The sequence below is a fragment of the Pituophis catenifer genome, unplaced genomic scaffold, assembly GCF_029215685.1.
Source record: "Pituophis catenifer annectens isolate HBS135680 unplaced genomic scaffold, rPitCat1.0.hap2 SCAF_2, whole genome shotgun sequence".
Classification (NCBI taxonomy): Eukaryota; Metazoa; Chordata; class Lepidosauria; order Squamata; family Colubridae; genus Pituophis; species Pituophis catenifer.
Window position 1 is genome coordinate 134550161 of NW_027256882.1, and position 18650 is coordinate 134568810.

General features: G+C 42.6%; 1 protein-coding gene across 2 annotated transcripts in view; it reads left to right on the forward strand.

Annotated features, from left to right (window-relative positions):
* The first annotated feature begins 297 nt into the window (after nt 1–297).
* The window catches only part of XYLT2 (xylosyltransferase 2), a 47445-nt gene continuing 29092 nt past the window's right edge, over nt 298–18650 (forward strand). Inside the window, exon 1 of one of the 2 annotated variants that reach the window (XM_070934648.1) lies at nt 298–438. In XM_070934648.1, the coding sequence (XP_070790749.1) occupies nt 298–438 (141 nt within the window). Of the gene's footprint in view, nt 439–14369; nt 14460–18650 lie in introns of those variants that run through there. The other variant, XM_070934649.1, reaches the window with a different exon arrangement.

Below are 18650 nucleotides of genomic sequence, written 5' to 3' on the forward strand. Positions count from 1 at the left end.
TTTACAAAGCTGGCCGAAAAGAAGACGCCCGCCTCGCCTCGCCTCGCCTCCTCGCAACTTGTTCGCAGCCAGCCGGGGTGGCCATAGCCGGGCCCCGCCCCTTCTCTCTCTCCCCCCCCCACCCCACTCTCTCGCCCCGCGCGTGCTCGCCAGCGTCCGCGCCGTGCGTGCTCGCGCCCGCGGGTCTTGCAGGGTTCTCAACTCTGCCGCCCTCTTCCAGCGGGCTCTTTCCTTCGCTCTCCCTCCCACGCCCTCCCCTCCCTCCCTCCCTCTCTCTCTCTTTGCCCGCCGCCTGGAATGAAGATGGTGGCGAGCGTCCGAGTGCAGAAGCTGGTTCGCCGGTACAAGCTGGCGATCGCCACGGCTCTGGCTATTCTGCTCATCCAGGGCCTGGTGGTGTGGAGTTTCAGCAGCCTGGAGGAGGACGATCAGGGAGAGGTAAGGAAAGCGGGGAAAGGCAAAAAAGGGAACCTGCATCGCGCGGGAGAGCTGCTATCCCCCGGCGGAGGACGGAGGGGGTGGGGGGGGAGAGGAAGAGGCTGGCGCCCCCCGGGAAAGTGGGGGCGCTGGAGGGTCGGGGTGGGATCGGTGCCAAGAGCAACCTGGATGGACTTTCCAATTCTCTGGGGCTGGGTGAGCTGGATTTAGTGGCGGTGCATCGGGTCAGCCAGCCAGTCTTTTTGTACGGGGGTAATGGTGCTCTCCGGATTGGAAAGGCGTCGGTCCGCTCTTTGGAGGCGTGAGAGTGTTGATGCCTTCGGGGTCAGGCGGTCGCTAGTGCGTGAAGAACTGAACAGGGTAGAGGTGATGGACGGGAGCGGACTACTTTGCCACTGGAGAATCGCACTGGGGAATTTGGGAGAGTGACCGAAAAGCAAGGGACCGCCTGGACGATCGAGTTATGGGGTGGGTGGGTGGGAGATATGGATGGCCGGGGGGACAATCTATGTAGTTTTGGGAGTGTGGTAAAAGCAGGGCTGAATCTTGGCATTGCATTGGCCTTTGGGAAAAGAACAAAAAGAAAAAAAAAACAAGGATGGTCATACAGCGAACGAAACGGCGAGGATTCGCGTACTGTCGCTGTTTCTCCGAAGGACGACCGGGAGCTGTTTCCCAAAAACCTCGGAGTCTTGTTGGTGAAGTTAACTGCAAATTGGAGCCTGGAATTGGAATGCAAACGGAGACGTTGGCTTGGTCTTGCGGATGGGAGACCGCGCTTCTTTGTGCTCCCTCCGAGAAAACTTGGCTGTAGCGATCTAGACTAGAGGCACGTTTAATACCGAGCAGTTTGGCAGATTTCCCTACGGATCCTTCTGCAATTAAAGAACGTGGGGATTTGAAGTCCGGCTTCATTTTAATAAGAGTGCCCATAGGAAGAGCTCCCCGGGTTTCTTTCCGAACTAGAGATCTGAAGATTTGCATGTGTTTGCTAAACCAAATGAAATGCAGGAGCGTGGAATGTGAGATGGTGTTGCATCAGGAGGGAATAAAAGGGATGCTAAGTGGTGTTAAATGAGCATTAAATACAGTACAGGAAAAAAATGGAAAATATCTGGAAAATTGACAGCCTCTTCTAATTTCAAGGCTGGGTTGCATTTCAAAATTGCTCTGTGATGCTACTATATTGTGAGTTATGTCTTTATATGGATTTTATTTTTGTCACCCTGTAGGATACAAAGAATCTCTTTTGGCTTGGTTATATCCACTGGGCATGGCAAAAATAATCTCACCCCAGGAGGTGAGCTGCTGCTAGATCTAGGCAGTAATCAAGCTACTGAGAGAGAGCAGGGCCTGCGTGGGGGAGGGTGGGAGTATCCTGAGCTTCAGGACAGACACTAACAACTTAGCTCTACTATTCACCATGTAGAATTATAGTAGTCTAGGGGAAATATCTCAAGCAGGAGGAAAGTAAAATGGAATGCAATTCATGCTAGGCCCTGGATAAAAGATTGTGGCTTGTTCTATCTACATTATACCATGTTTATTGTTCTTCACTAAGTTTTAAGGCTAAAGTTGGTTTGGCATTTTTCTTTCAATCGCACTCAGGATATATGTACTCATGGTGAGTCCTGAACGTACATTGAAAAATTCACAGCAAAGGTCAACATAGCCACCTCAAGTTTACAGAAGTAAAAACAAAAATAGTAATAATGTATGCCAATTTCTTTTTTGTTTCATTCATGATTTAATAAATGTTTATGAGGGAAAAACATCCTTGGACGTGAATTGAGAAGCATCAACTTGGATTAATATAGAAATGTTCATTTTGTTACATACCAGAATTTGGAAATTTGGCCGCGCTAAATCATTTCACGATTTTCAACATGCCTTAATCTGAACAGATGTGTGCCTGTATGTATGTGCATATGTGTGCCTGTATAATTAAAATAGAGTAATTATGGTTGGAGTTTAATCCTTGTAAAGACATTCAAGCACCTGAAAAATTTGAACTACTTGGTGCTGTGAAGTTCTCTATTATTCGTTCATAATTTGTGTTCTTCAGAATTTGCACTTTCCCCCTGATTTTCTTACTATAGTTGGGCTTAACATAGTATAGCTTTTTCAAAACCATATTGGTTACGGACTATCCAAGTTATATATTGAGATACATGTATTGTTTTTTTGCAGACATATAAAATAGCCTGGTTGTTTGAGATGGACTTGATCCTTCTTATGCCTACCACAAAAATCGTTAACATGCCTCTGACATCACATGTAGCACCCTAATTATAAAGAGATATATGTTTTGCTTTTCTGTTTGGGAAGTCAAAGGTTATGGGTGTCTTAAAAATGCATCCTCTAAAAGCCAAGGGAAAAGTCTCCAAACCTTCTTATCTGCTTTCCTGCTGGAGGTAGTCCTTGACTTACGACCATAACTGAAACTAGAATTTCTGTTGATAAGCAAGTCACACCTGATTTTATGACTTTTTCACCCATTGACTTCACTTGTTGGAAGCCGGCTGGGAAGGTTGCAAATACCATCACGTGACCCCAGGATGCTGCAACAGTTTTAAATACATGACAGTTGCCAAGCACCTGAATTTTGTTCACATGACAGCGGGGATGCTGCCATGGTCGTAAGTGCGAGGACCAGTTATAAGCCACTTTTTTTTCACTGCCTTTGTAACTTGGAATAGTCGCTAAAGGAATGGTTGTACATTGAGGACTACCTATACTTGTCTTCAGATTCTGTGACCTTCAGAAGCACAATGTTTACCCAAAGTATTGCTTGGTAGTTAAATTATAACTGTCGTATAAAAAGAAGGAACAAGTATTGTTTCTTAATTAAATACAACCGAACAAGGCATAGAAAATCAAACTTCTTGACATGAATTTCTGCCATTGTGACAGCCACCATCTCTATGGATGCAATCCCGTAGCAATCAACAAAACTCTTGCCTTTTGCTGCATTGGCAGCTTTGCCCTCCCTGGCACTTTTCATATGTTTTTACTACAAATTGCATGTCAACGGGCCAATCGCTGGGGATTGGCGTTGAAGTCTAGCACAACTGGAGAGCAAAAGCTGGACAAGGATCTTCCAATTAGAGAACATGTTAAGTAGATTATGCAAAAGATAAATCAGTCATATTGGTCGGGGCCTGAAAAAGCAGTCTTGGGGAATATATGCTTCACGCTCTGGGTTTAATTAATTGACTTCGGACTAAATAATCATACAGTAAAGCTCCCCTAAGACTGTTATTGAAGAAGAACACGATAAAAAGGGACATTAAGCCTGGAAACCTTTGGGCTAAAGTTTCATCAAAGCTAGCAAGTGTGGGTAAGAGCTATATCCGTAATATGCTAGCTTTCTCAATTCAATTCATCTAGTCTGCCTGAACCTTGGTGCTACCCAAATATTAGAGAGCTTTTTTAGAAGTCCAATTTGATGTCTTGCCATCTGCTGCGCTAGAGGGCACTTTCAGTGTTCTACCAAATAAGGAACACCTTTGCCCTATGGAACTGTTAAAATGGATTGGACAAATCCCTCTGTGGGAATCTTTTTATGGAACTTCTTTCACGGCTGCTACCTCTCCTTCTTAGATGCTCAGGAGCTTTCTGAGTTTTTTTTTTTTTTTAGTGGACCCTAATATCAACAACAAAATTACTTACTGTTGTGATTCATCTTGTAGAACCCTTCAGAATATTCTAAAGCAGCATTTCTCAGACTTGGTAACTAAAAGTTCTGTGGACTTAAAAGTGCTGGCTTAGATACCGGGAGATTGTGAGTTCTAGTGCCACCTTAGGTCTGAAAGCTCGCTGGATGACTGGCCTATGAGGAGGCCAGCCTACCTCACATGGTTGTTGTGGAAAAATAGGAGGAGGAAGAAGTATTGTGTGTGTGTTCACTGCCTTAAGTTACTTATAAAGGCAGGAAACACATAAATAAAAAGTAAATAAACATTTACATAAACAAGCGCTCCATGGCATAGGGCCTAGCTATCTTCGAGACCGCCTGCTGCTACCAACGACCTCCCATCGACCCGTGCGCTCCCACAGAGAGGGCCTCCTCAGGGTGCCATCAGCCAAACAATGTAGGCTGGTGGCCCCCAGGGGGAGGGCTTTCTCTGTGGGGGCTCCCACCCTCTGGAATCAGTTGCCCCCGGAGATAAGAAGAATCCAGGACCTCAATGCCTTCCGTCGTTCCCTGAAAACCTATCTTTTTCAGCAAGCCGGGCTGGCTTAAGATGAAATTTTTAACTGTTTTTTAAATGTTTTAAACGTTTTAAATTGGTAAATGAGTTTTAATTGGGCCAAATTTATATATCTTTTAATTGTTTTTAATATTTGTTCTGCATGTTTTTTAATCTGGCTGTACACCGCCCTGAGTCCTCAGGGAGAAGGGCGGTATAGAAATGCAATATAAAATAAAAAAATAAAATAAAATAAAATTTTAGATTGTGAAATAGTTTATTTTAGTATAAATGAGGACCCAAATTGTTGGGGGCCATATGCTGACTTTGTAAACAGCATAAAGAGGGCTGTAAAGCACTGTAAAGCGGTATATAAGTCTAAGTGCTATTGTTATTGCTATTTTTGTTATCTGAATGGGTGTCTTCTAAGTCAAGTGAAGACATAGAAGCCATTCTTCCTAAGATTTCTATTTAGTCTCTGATCACTTCATTGACCAGCCCAGTATTTTTTTTTTTTTTTGAAAAATGCAGTAGCTACATTATCATGCAGATTAAAACAGGCTAAAAAAAGAAAAGTCAGTATAGATTTAATCAAGCCAATATAGAACTGTGATTCACAGTGCATATGACATAATTAATGCAAAATAATTGTACGTTTCTTTGCGGTGGGGAGCTGGGGTTATGTGAATAAATTAGAGGTATATCTTTTATCTGCTTGCATTTTTATCAGGTTTGGATTGGATGGTTCCTTAAGGGACTTCTGTCCCAAAATAAATTCCCAGCGTTGAGTTACTGCTTCTCTGAAAAATACCCATTAAGCCAATTACACGTCTAAGATGTAATTTTAGTCAATTGCAAGCAAGATAACCTATTGATTTTGGGGCTGTTGGATAGTAGTCGGGGAACTGATACTACAGTCCTAAGTGCGTCTGCTCTTGAACTTAATGGAGTTTAGTGTTGTACTTGACAGAGGAGCGCAGCTTGAATTAACAGTGAAGCATTCAAAGGCTCTCCTAGTCATGCTCCAAACACCAGTTGCCAGTTGAAACTGAACTCCAATTCATGGTTCCTTTATTTCAGGAGAAATCCCACTGATAGGTATTATGAAGATTCTGGAGCGGTAGCCTTTGTGCATTTCGATATTGAAATATAAAAAAAGAAAGTAGCCTTTCCCAACACACCTTTTATCTCTTCATGATATATGAAAGCACCAGTGGTTGCCTGCAGCTCTTATGTGACTTCCCTAAAGAGACAATTAGTTGCAAAGTGGGTTGTTTTAAATCACGCCATTAAAGCAACAGTTTGGGATTTTCTGTTTTCTGAAAACTCTTACTGCCCTTCCTGATTTCTTCCAAGTTCTGTTGGAAGACAAAGGCTTTCGCTAAGTATAGCGTTTGTGTGACATAGTTTAAGAGAAAAAATGGATGCCGTTGTGGGCTGTGTGGTTCAGGAAGAGAATTGGGAGTTCTGGAAGAGGAAAAAAGACGAACTTTTTAAAACAATCCTTTAAAGCAGTGGAAGGCCCGAGGCTGTACCTTGGGTGGGACCTCATCAATGTCATGGGTGGGGCTGAGTTTCTAGAAGTTTTCTCTATTTTTATTTTAAAGCTCTTGTGCTCTTGCTTTCATGTTTTCCCATTTCAATATACATATAATTATATATGTATAATTATGTATACAATATAAATTCTGTTGCTAAGCGAGATACTTGCTAAGTGAATTTCGCCCCGTTTTCCGACCTTTCTTGCCACAGTTATTAAGTGAATCACTGCAGTTTTTAAATTAATGACAGGGTTGTTAGGTAAACCTGGCTTCCCCGTTGACTTTGCTTGTCAGAAGGGCGCAAAGGTTGACCGCATGACCCCAGGAGACTGCAACCGTCATAAATATGAGTCAGTTGCCAAGTGTCTGAATTTTGATCATGTGACCATGGAGATGCTGCCAATGGTCCTAAGAGTGAAAAATAGTCATGTCACTTTTTTCAATGCCATTGTAACTTCGAATTAAACAAATTGTTGTAAGTTGAGGACTACCTGTAGCAGGAAACTACGGCCAGCGTTCAGCAAAGCAGCAGGGGTAGCTAGCAGTCATGATGGAGGGGGCACGGAGGTTTAGTAGCGGGGAGGGGGCCTCTCACGTTTCCCATTCCTGCTCCAGAATGTTGCATTTAACACATATGTAAGAATCCAAATTTCATCATGGTGGGTTGGGGGTGGGATGGTAAGGGATGGGATGATAAGAAGTGTCCTTCTCCTAGATTAGGGCTGTCAAACTCATGGCCCGCGGGTCAGATACATCATGCGCTGGCCACGGCCACGCTCAGTTTAGCGAAGGGGGGAAAGCTGCAATGCGTCACATGATGATGCCATGAGTTTGACACCCCTGTCCTAGATTGTACAAGTTTGCAGCATTAAAATAAGACATTGTTCATATAAAGGAACTACTAGGAGGTGTATTATCTACAAAAAAACATAACTTCTAAGTCACTAATACAGCATATCTGTGTATGCTCCATTGTTGAAACAAGAGGATGTTCTTTAAAAAGCAAAATGAAATAGAATGTAAACAGGCTTCATTCTAAACTAAAGCATACATCCAGGAAATAAAGTCCTTTAAATTCATGTGGCACTTCAAAGTAAACATGGTTGCATTCCAGCTGTGGGGTCCTCAGATGCTTGCAGTATCTCTTGGTTGCACCATTTGTTTTATTTAAAACATCCACTGAGAATTCAAATCAGAGAGAGAAGAAAAACCTCTATGAATACTTTATGCTAATTTTATTTATATATACGATGTCTCCTAAAAGAAAATTAGAAAATTGCATTGACTTTACAACTTGAAATGTTGAACAGAGAGCATTCCAAAAAGGAGGGAGGAGCAATCCAATCTTAACAAAATATCTCAACACCTCTACATTGGTTGCATAAAAAACCAAATAAATGCTAATACAGGTAGTCCTCGACTTACAACAGTTCACTGAGTGACTGTTCAAAATTACAACGGCACTGAAAAAAAGACTTATGACAGTTTTCCACACAAGTGTTGCGGCATCCCCATGGTCATGTGATCAAAATTCAGAACGCTTGGCAACTGACTCATATTTACGATGGTGGCAGTGTCTCAAGGTCATGTGATCACCTTTTGCAACCTTTTGGCAAGCAACTACTGTGGTTCTCTTAACAACTGTGGCAAGAAAGATCGTAAAATTGGGGCAAAACTCACTTAACAAATGTCTCACAGCAACAGAATTTTGGGTTCAGTTGTGGTCGTAAGTCAAGGACTATCTGTACTTTGTTAAGTTACTTTGGTTTATATATTCGAGGCAGACCTGGAATATTTGCTCCAGACTAAAGCACAGAAGGCAGCAGGAAGGAATTTTCCAAAGTGCTAAATTTACTAAGTATCCAAATTCTTCTTAGATTTGTGAGTGTTTGACATAATGTGCAGAGATAATCATGTAATGGTGAAGAGTGTTACTCTTCATTCTATACAATTTGAGTAAAAACTGTTTTCCCCCCAGAAAAGGATTTTTTTTTTAGACCCTTACATTTCGACTTAGAATTTGGATAACTTCTCATCCACTCTGTAACTCAACAAAAGCAGCTTATGTGATGTTTCAGAACATAATCTGTGACTCAGAGAAGTCTATAGCCTTCATGGCTGAGGATAATAATTGCTAATGCTTCAGAAATCAGAAGCGAAGGATCTTTAGGTTTTGGGGTAGCCAGGGTGTGGAACAGTCACAATTTGTACTCTTTATTTGTTTTTCTCAGTATTTTGTAGTTGGGGCGGGGAGGGGAAATTGAAGCTTCAGAGAGACATGTGATGGCTAGGGTGAGAATTGACTTAATTATCTAAAGTGGAGTCTGTAGGTTGAAACTTGTTTCAGGCCCAGAAAGGAATAACCAGAGAAGGGATTAACAGTCCTTTGATTGTTAGGTAGTGTGACATCTCTGTGGAAAGAAATATAAATTCTAGAAGTCAGGTTTTCTGCATTTTTTTTTTTTTTTTTGGTAAACTTTAGGTTCCAGTTGATATATGGTAGCAGCTGATTTCAGGATCCCTGTTTCAGGACTGGATTGACCTGTGCTTCTTTTGTGCACAAAAACCTACTTTTGTCCATGCTTTAGTTTCTCTTCTAGCAAACCCAAGTACATTTTATGTAGAATCCAGAAAGAAAACCCAAAATAATATCTGAATGAATCTGTTGGTAGTTGCATTGGTTTTTCAAAGTATCCTTAAAGCCCAATCTCCTAAAAATTGTGGGTATGGTAGAAGAGCCTGTACCCATATTTGGTGGTATATGACTGTTCTTAGATCCCAGTTAACAGTTCATTTAAAATAAAATGTGACGTGGATCAAAAGACCATGGAATATATGTCCCAATGTTGGCTTCTGCATGATAGAACTTAATTTTCAGCTTCTTCTTTTTTTATACAAATAGGTCAACATGAGACTAGGGACAGAGGCAGGAGCATGGAAAGCCATGTTCGCAGCAAGGGGATTGGGACAACGAATGAACTGGGTAGAACATAACAGAGCAAAAATAATTGCTACAAAAAGTATTGCTTACTGGATCAGTCTGGAAGGCTTATGATATGGAGTTTAAAGCCTCAGACTCTATACCTTGCATACCTCAAGTTCCTAGTTGTGCAAACAAAAGATAAAAGGGGTGTGTGTATGCCTTTATGAAGCCAAAGAATGAAACAATAAAACGTTGATTTTCTTAGGAATAAGCCATATTTTATTGGTTATATTTTAAATTACCAGTATTCTCCTTGTCTCAGATACTAAACCCTCTTAGTCCCATCCCCTGCCCGAAGTCAAGTGAGTTATGTATTTTAAAAAGTATCGCCTTGTGTTATTGTATGCAAAAAGCTGTAAAACAACGAAATATGGGGCCTACAGTGGAAGACTAGATTATAAACTTACTTGAACTTGCACAAATCAAGACGCTGACCAGTTTGGTCAAAGGAAAAATGATAAAAGGCTTTTCGGAAACACTAGAAACCTTATGTGGACTTTTGGTTGAAAGAAGAATAATCGAATTAATGATTTGGGGATTTAAAAGGACAAAGAGGTTGGGGAAAAGTTTAAGATAATATTTACTTGATAGACATGAGGACAAAAAGCATAATTGCATGGTTTTTTTTTTCTTATTTCTTATGTTCTTTGTTTTGATTGTTCTATATATATTTTACTGTGTAGAAAATTTCTAAATTAATTTAAACAATCCCATTTGGATGGCAGATATCTTCTACAATCTCAAGTCTTCTACCAGAGGCCTAGGAGTTTGAGGATTGTGCGCATTATCTTAGCTGTTCCTAGCACTCTTCTGGACAGATAGCAGCGTCATTCCTGGAATCTGTTGGCGCTACTCCCCCAGCTTAGGAGTCACAGTCTCTAGTACTCCTACTATCACTGGGATCACTTTGATCTTTAATTTCAGATGCTGGTACTTCTCCAGTTTCTCATGCTCCTTCCTGCTGTAGTCACTTGGAACAGTTACATCTATCACCGTTGCTGTTTCTGGTCCTTGACTACTATCATAATATCTGGTTGATGGTCAGGATCTGCCTGTCAGGATCTTAGTTCTGTTATTCTCCATGACCTTCTGTGGAATCTTCCCTCTAAACATGCCCATACATTGTTCATATGTGCCTATATGTAATTCCAGCTCAGTTGGATTGTGCCGCTTAGCGTATGCTGTTTCTGCCTGTATCTTACACCCCGCCACTATGTGTTGGACGGTCTCAGAGGCCTCACTGCATAATCTGCACTTCGGGTCCTATCTAGTGTGGTAGACCCCACTACTTTAATGGATCTGGCGTTAGTGCCTTTTCTTGTGCTGCTATGATCAGTGCCTCAGTGCTGTCTTTTAGTCCGGCCCTTTCCAGCCACTGGTAGAATTCCCCAATATCTGCCACCATAGCTACCTGTCAATGGTGCCTCCCATGCAGAGTTTTGTTTTGCCATGGCACTTCCTCTGCCCCTGCTTGATCTTCTGCTTGATCTTCTTCCCATGTCTGCTGCTGCCTCCTCAGGCATTCTCTTGGCAGCTCATCTTTCGGTGCCATTTTACTGATCTGCACCTGGATGCTCTGGATTTCATTCAGGACAATGGCTTTGATACTCACTAGACCCCACCTGCTCTCTTTCCTGCTGGTGTATAGTCTCTGGGCGTTGGACTTGGGGTGAAAATCTCTGTACATTGTGAGGAGCCCCCAGATCTTCACATCAGCAGGCCTCCTTTGGCCAGTTTACTATACTGGTAATCTGTCTGATGATTGACAGGGCACGTGTGTTGATGGCATGGATCTTCTTCCCACTGAGATGGCTCTCCAGGACCTGTGATATTTTGGATGTTGTTATCTTTCTTGCCTCTTCCTCATGGTTTCCATGTCTGTTGTGTGGCCTGCTGGTAGTTCCATTTTATTATATAACTACTAACTATTTTATTATCATCCAGCCACATCTGTAATCTGAATGACGGTGTCTACACCATAGATTCATGTTAGGTGGATCAGCAAGTCAATGCTTAGCATACAGCTCACTATCATTTATCTAGAGGAGGTGCTGATGGTAGTTCTACTCATGAACTCGTATCCATATCTGGTCCTTGTGCTTATGTGAGTGAGGGGGGCCTATGCAGAACAGCAGTGGGAACAGTGCATCATCTTGGTATATGCTGCATTTGGTGGCTATTTATGCAAGCTGTTTGGAGTTGACTTCTGGTGTTGTCTTCCACAAGCCCATTGAGTTCTTGAGGAAGGTCCTTAGTGTCCTGCTGACTTTGTCTGGTGCCGGGTATTCACAGATCCACGTGTACGGCATTGAGCCATAGGCTTTCCTATAGTCTATCCAGGTTTTGCTCAGATTGATTTGACTAGACCTTGAATCTTGGGCAACTGCTGAATCTGTGAGCAACTGATGTTTGAGCCTCTGGTGTTTCCTTGTGGGAGTTTTTCATGATCAGCACTGTCCTTCCTTGTTTTAGAGCCTGCTGCTAGCAACTGGTTTGTCTGTGCTGCTTTTTTTTTTTTTTTTTGGGTTTGTCTGTGCTGTATTCATGACTGCTGTTAGTTTCTTTAGCTCACGGATGTCAAACTTGTGGCGTCACGTTGCCGTCACGTGATGTTTCATGACGTTTTCCCCATTCCCGGAGCTGGAGTGGGTGTAGCCTGCGCATAACGCATCCGGCCTGCGGGCTGCCAGTTTGACACCCCTGCCAGTCATTGTGGATGATGTCCAGGCCAGGTGCTGTCCATCTCTTCATGTTCCTGACTCATGTTAGAGGTCTACAAATGTGATGGTGACTTGTTCCTGTTTTGGAGGATATGTATATAAGCATGTAAGTATCGCCTTATGTTTTACCAAGAAATCTATCCTTTAACAAATGGCCAAGTAAATCCGCAGTCCACCTGTTCTTCAGGTATAGGAATTTGAGCTGTGACAGATGGTAAAGCAAAGCCATGAGAACCACCTGGGTAGAGGTAATAGCATTTTTCATGCTGCCTGCCAAGATTGGAGGCTCTGGATGCCTTGAGGTTGTATGAGATACTCTGTTCCTTTTGCTTTTGAAGAATGTGTGGCTATTGCCCCTTTGGTGTACTGGGTGTAGGGGAAGCAAAAAAAGCAAGCAGGGGATTTAGAGGTGGGGGTGGGCATTTAATCTGGATTCCGGACACAGGCAGCCTCAGACCCAGAAGTCTGCAGCACTGTATTTTCTTTCCTTTATGATTCAAGCAGAAGAGATTGCTTTGGCATTACTGCATCTAGCAATTAGGAGCCACAGAATTCCTTAACTGGCAGCCGGTAGCAGGTGTAAAACCTGGACGGATGTGCTTTTGCCAGTCATGGTTCACATGAAGAGCTTCTGGGAAAAACAATCAGCATACAGCTGTGTTTGAAGGCACTATTTAGAAGGGGCAGCTTTAATGCTTTGCAGGGCACATGTGCAAGAGGAACAAGGAAGAACAGGAAACAGGTGTTTTTACAGCTGCTCTTTCCTTGTCTTGCCTGTTGTTGCCTTGCATTGAAGGCTGCTGTTGGAGAGCACTTTTCTTTGAAAAGAAGATGCCGTGGATGGGCTTGATCACAGGAAGGCAGAGGAGAATAACAGGAAAGCTTTTAGCACAGATCCTACCGGGAATTCAAATATTGAAATAAAACAGTTTTGTTTTAGAAAGGAATTAAGGTGAATTCATTCTGTGGTGTTAGGGTCCTTGCTCGCCCCAGGCTGAAAAAGGGAAGCTGAGTTCCTTACTTTCCAAAAGGATGGAAGGGTTTCCTTCCCAGCAAGGATGCCTGTCAGGATGTGTGGATTTGAAAGGGGAGCAAGACTTCCGTTGTTTGCCTGCCTCCTTCTTTGGCTTTCACCTCCTGAGTGGAGAGAAAACGCTTGCAAATCCCTGAACAGATGGCTCCGGCTGGTGACTAATGAACTGTTATCTCTGCCTGTTCTAGCATCTCTCTGGGATGCACGTTTGAAGTAGAAACCTGAGGAAGTTTTTGATCTTTGTTTGTGTTAAGCTTGTTTAGAAAACAGAACTGCTGATTTTTTTTTAAAAAAATCTTCTGTAGGACAAAGTTGATCGGTTTGATCACTGAAATGTTAAAAATATGGCCAGGTGTAAAAATCAGAAAGGTGGAAACACTGTGGGCTAGTCTGGCTTTTAGTGCATTGTTTTCAATAGATCAGAAGCGCCACTTTGCAGGTGTGCGTCTCATTCGGTTAGCATTTATTTTCATCCTTCCATATTTTATCTTGGTTAGAATATGCTTTTCTGGAATCCACAACCACTCTTATTCAACAGTTGTAGAAATTAACCCATGAGCAACAGTGAGCATCTATCTATCTGTCTACCCGTGTTTCCCTGAAAATACCCTGACCGGGTTTTATTTTCTTTTGGGCACCAAAATAAGCACTAGGACTTATTTTGGGGGCGAGGGTGTGTCTTATTTTTTTCCATGTATGGGAGGCCCACTACTTCTGCTTGCTTGCAGCAGGGCAGGCGGCCATGGGGTGCGCCAGGGGGATGGACCTGCCCCACACACCCCACATTGGCTTACTTCAGGGCCCCTTCAGCCAGGCCATCCATGTCCCCACACCTTGCTTTGCCTCGTGGCGGCAGCACTGACACGCTGCTCAGCCTCCTGCTCTTTTGCAGCCACGAGCAAGCAGAAGAAGTGGGCCGGTGGCCACATGGGCTCCTGCGGCACATGGGTGTTGGTGCTGCCGCTGCAAGGCATGCGTTGAGGCGTGGATGGCCTGCTGTGGGGACCCTGAGGTAAGCCAGTGTGGGGTGCGTGTGGCAGTTCCACCACCTCCACGCCTCATTTTGTGGCTGTATCACTGCGAGCAACCAGACAGAATGGGTGGGCAATCATCTGCGCAGGCTCTTAAGTAGGGCTTATTGGGGGGGTAGGGGGGGGCTTATATTAGGCACACATGTAAAAACATGCTAGGTCTTATTTTCGGGGAAACAGGGTATCTACAATTTAATTTAATTAACTTAATTTAATCTGCCACCCATTTCAACCACAAGGTGACTCTAGGCAGTTTACAATGTTAAAAAAATAAAACAACAATATGAATATAATAAGAATAAAATACTATAAAATACAAATTATCAGCAATAAATTAAGCTAAAAGTTGGGAGAGAGGGAATAGGCTGAGCATGGGAGGGGGGTGGGGGGATCTGTTATTAATCTATCAACTGTTTCAAGCATGAGATTCCCCCATTGGAGCCCCAGGCTAACTGGCAGAGCCAGATCTTCAAGCTCCTGTGGAAGGTGAGGAAGATCGAAGCTGATCTCACTCCTGGAGGTAAGAAGTTCCAAAGGATGGGAGCAATGGCAGAGAAAGCTCTTCTCTTGGACCCTGCCAGCTGGAATTCCCTGGCTGACAGGGCCTGTAGCATGCCTTCTGTGCCAGCCTGGGTGGGCCAACCTCAGTGGGATGAGATGGTTCCTCAAGTAACATGGACACAGGCCATGAAGGGATTTAAAAGTAGTTTTCCACACATCTGGCATCTGTAAGAGCAGCTGGCTGCCCCTGAGTGCAGCAGAATGTCTGTAGTAGGGAAGGTTTCACATATACTCTTATACATGTGAAGACTTCAGTGTAAGTCCAAATTATCAGGGTTCAGATTTATTGTGTGATTGTTTTCTTGCACTATACAGGTAGTCCTCTACTTACAACAGTTCATTTAGTGACCGCTCAAAGTTACAACGGCACTGAAAAAAGTGACTTAAGACCATTTTTCACAGTTACGACTTTTGTAGTATCCCCACGGTCACACGATCAAAATTCAGACACGTGGCAACAGGTTCATACTGTTACTATGTCCCAAGGTCATGTGATCTGTTTTTTGCGACCTTCTGACAAGCAAAGTCTGTGGGGAAACCCAGATTCACTTAAGCTACTAACTTATCAACTGCAGTGATTCACTTAACAACTGAGGCAAGAAAGGTCATAAAATGGGGCAAGACTCACTTAACAAATGTCTCACTTAACAACAGAAATTTTGGGCTCAATTGTGGTCATAAATCGAGGACCACCTGTAATACCAAGAGCCTTGGTAGTACAATGGTCTAAAGCACCCTGTTATTAAGACCAGCTGCCTGCAATTACTGCAGGTTCGAATCTCGCCAAGGTTCAAGGTTGACTCAGCCTTCCATCCTTTCTAAGGTAGGTAAATTGAGGACCCAGTTGTGGGGGCAATAAGCTGACTTTGTATAAATATACAAAAGAATGAAGGCTATTGCTTAGCGCATTGTAAGCCGCCCTGAGTCTCCGGAGAAGGGCAGCATATAAATCAAATTAAAAAAAAAAATACAGAAGTTCAACTAAAAGACTTAATTCCCTGACTATGCTTCTTATAGACTCTGCTTCTATAGTATCACTTAGTAGATACGAATATCACAGTTAGAGAACCTATTAAGCCATAGATGTAGAGTGACTGGCTTGAGTCGGTATCAATGGGGATAGTGAAGCCTTGACCAATTTTCATGTCCTCCAGATTAATAGACTTTCCTTGCTTTATCTGAAGAACCCCACATCCAGAATTCCACATTCAGATTGAGGAAAATTGGTTTTTCATGCTTAATGAGAAGATAATACCGTATAACTTTTTAATTTTCAGATTGTGTGGGTTTCTCTAACATTCTTATGACCAGAGTTTATCCAGATTTAAGATTTAATTATTTTCCTTCCCTTTTACTAGGGTGATTTTTTTTTTAAACAAAATCAGTTTAGCTTGAATCAGAGGTAATCCTTTGGATATTTTTTGAAATGGGGACTGTAAATTTAAAGCTAAACCTAGGGTTGCCACAAAAGTATAACAGAGAAGTCATATTCCAGGAGGCAGAAGTATGTATAGAAGGAGTTTGTCATATCAATGGTGTGTGCTGGGACAAGAGACAATAAAGCATTTTCTTCCAGGTGGACAAGCATGTAGTTAAAATGATATTTTAGGAAATGATTTTCCAAATATGCATTCTCCTTTCAGCTGTCCACTTAGAAGGGGCAGCTTCAAAATTGTTTATATGTGAACTGGCCTAGTTTTCCATTAGTTTGTGTATGGTGGTAGATCAAAAATGGTCACTTCTGACCATTATACCGTGTTTCTCCGAAAATAAGAGCCAGTCTTATATTTTTTGAACCCTGAAATAAGCACATGGCCTTATTTTCGGGGAGGTCTTATTATTTTGGGGCGCATGGAGCAAGATGGGGTTCCTCTGGCTGTCTTACCTGGTTTCCAGTTCTGACCCCCTAACCAGAGGAAATGGCGGGGACCAGCTGAGCATGCGTTTAACCATTTTCGGGGAGGGCTTATTTTCAAGGCAGGGTTTATTTTCGGGGGGTGTTTTATTTTCGGGGAAACACAGTATCATTGTGTGTATATGGATGTTGATTTTTAAGCTTGTAATTCAAAAATATTTAGAGCTAACCTATATCCAACCATCCATGGTGACTCAAAATAGAAAAGTTAGAATGTGAATTCTCTTTTTGACTTCTTGAGCAGTCTAATTTGTTTGGAGGTACCTTCTTCCTTGGTACTTACCTGTACACTGGGTAATAGCCTTAGCTTATAGTAATAACAAGCTCCAGCATAATTTTATGATACCCATATTTAAGTAATTGGCTTGAAAAGGAGCAAAGAGTGGGAGAGGTTAGAAGCCCACAATAGTAGAGGGAGTAGATATACTTTCTTCAACAGTCTTTCTTAAGTAAAGCACTTTCCCTTGAGGGACATCAGGCAAGATAATGATGGCTTTTAATTATAAAGGTGTATAATAAAGGAGATTATATTTCAAATCCCATATAAGTGTGGGTGCCAATGTTTGTACAAGAATGTGTCAACTGAGCAGATTCTTTTTGACACATTCACTTTATATTTAAACTTATTCCAGGGTGCTCTCATTTCTCAAAACTATGGTTAAACCAGTTGGGTAACTTTGCCCTTTCAATTACATACAAGTCTGGTCTTGTGAATCAAACTGAGCAAAACGAGGGAAACGATAGAGTAGCTTTCCCCTCTCTGTGGTGTCTTCTAGGCATGTTGAGATCAGGAGTCTCTTGGACATTAATAGTTGGCAAATCTGGGAGCTGCATCCATACATCCCTAGAGGAACACCAAGGTGAGGGAAGATGCAGAACTGTTTCTTAACGTCTGACTGAAACGGGAATAATGTATTTGTAGGAAGCTGTTCAGATGATAGAAATCATTACTATCAAACAAAGAAAATTTGTCTTCACACACACACCCCTTACATTATGCTAGCTTAGTGTACAAATACTAATGCTTAGCATACAAAAATAGTGCAGAGAAGATTGACATGGGGATTGGAAAGCCTTTTTTTTTCCTAGTACAATTTCATAACTGCCTCTGTATCATTAATGGAGTAGTGCAGGGGTGTCAGCTATCAATTTCATTGAAGGCTGCATCAGGGTTGTATTTGACCTCGGGTGTATTTGACCTCGGGTGGGTGTGACCAGCTCAACGTCACTCATGTCGGGGCGAATGTGGTGGCCCAAGCGCTCTGTCAGTGAAAACGGGCTCCCGAGCTCCGTTTTTGGCTGTGACAGCAGCCTGCAACCCTCTGCTAGCGAAAATGGAGCTCGGGAGGTGTGCCTGTGGTCCTCGCAAGCTCTATTTTTGGCTGTGACTGCCTTCTGCAACCCTCTGCCAGCAAAAATGGAGCTCGTGAGGGTCACAAGTGGCCCTCACGAGCTCCATTTTTGCTGGCAGAGGCACCACAGGCTGGTCCTTTGCTGTTTCCCTGTGAGCCAGATCTAAGCACCGGCCCCCGTGCCTTGAGTTTGACACCCCTAGAGTAGTGCATTTGGTTATAGATCAGCCTTCCAACTGTTTCAGATTCCGTCATTTTCAATGTTAGGCATGTACTCTTGTGGTTGAAGAATGTTCTGTCTGAACAGCCTGATCCTTCCCCCCTCCCTTCTTCCAATTGCTGCATAAGGAGAACTGCATGCAACCCAAATTAAAAACAAATTGTGAAAAATAGGAATAGAAATGGCGGAACGTTGCTTTTGGGGAGCAGCAGCACACTTTTCGCCTTTGTACAAGCTATCAGCATTGTAAGGCTAAGTAACCATCTTCCCACACACTTAAAAAAACATCGAGTGGGAGGGACTGTATGAAAAGCTTTGCAGTCAGTTGTTATTTAAAATGAATTCAAATCTAATCATCTTTCTTTCTAATAGCAAAGTCAGCTGATGAGCACCAACAAGATTGTAGCCAGAATGGGGCCACTGAGAAATAAGAGGAATATATCACCGTGCTCCGGGGAACCTTTGATGATTGCAAAAGTAGGGGAAAATATTTGCAGGATAGGAAAGGAGGAAAAATAAACCCAGCAATCTAAGGATGGCTGTGTAGCTACAACAGGATGGGAATGAGAAGCAGAAAAGGGGAGAAAAGAAAATAAAGACTTTGAATAGGTTCACTCTTTTTTTTTTTTTTGGTATATTCCAATTTGTCAATTATCAATAAAG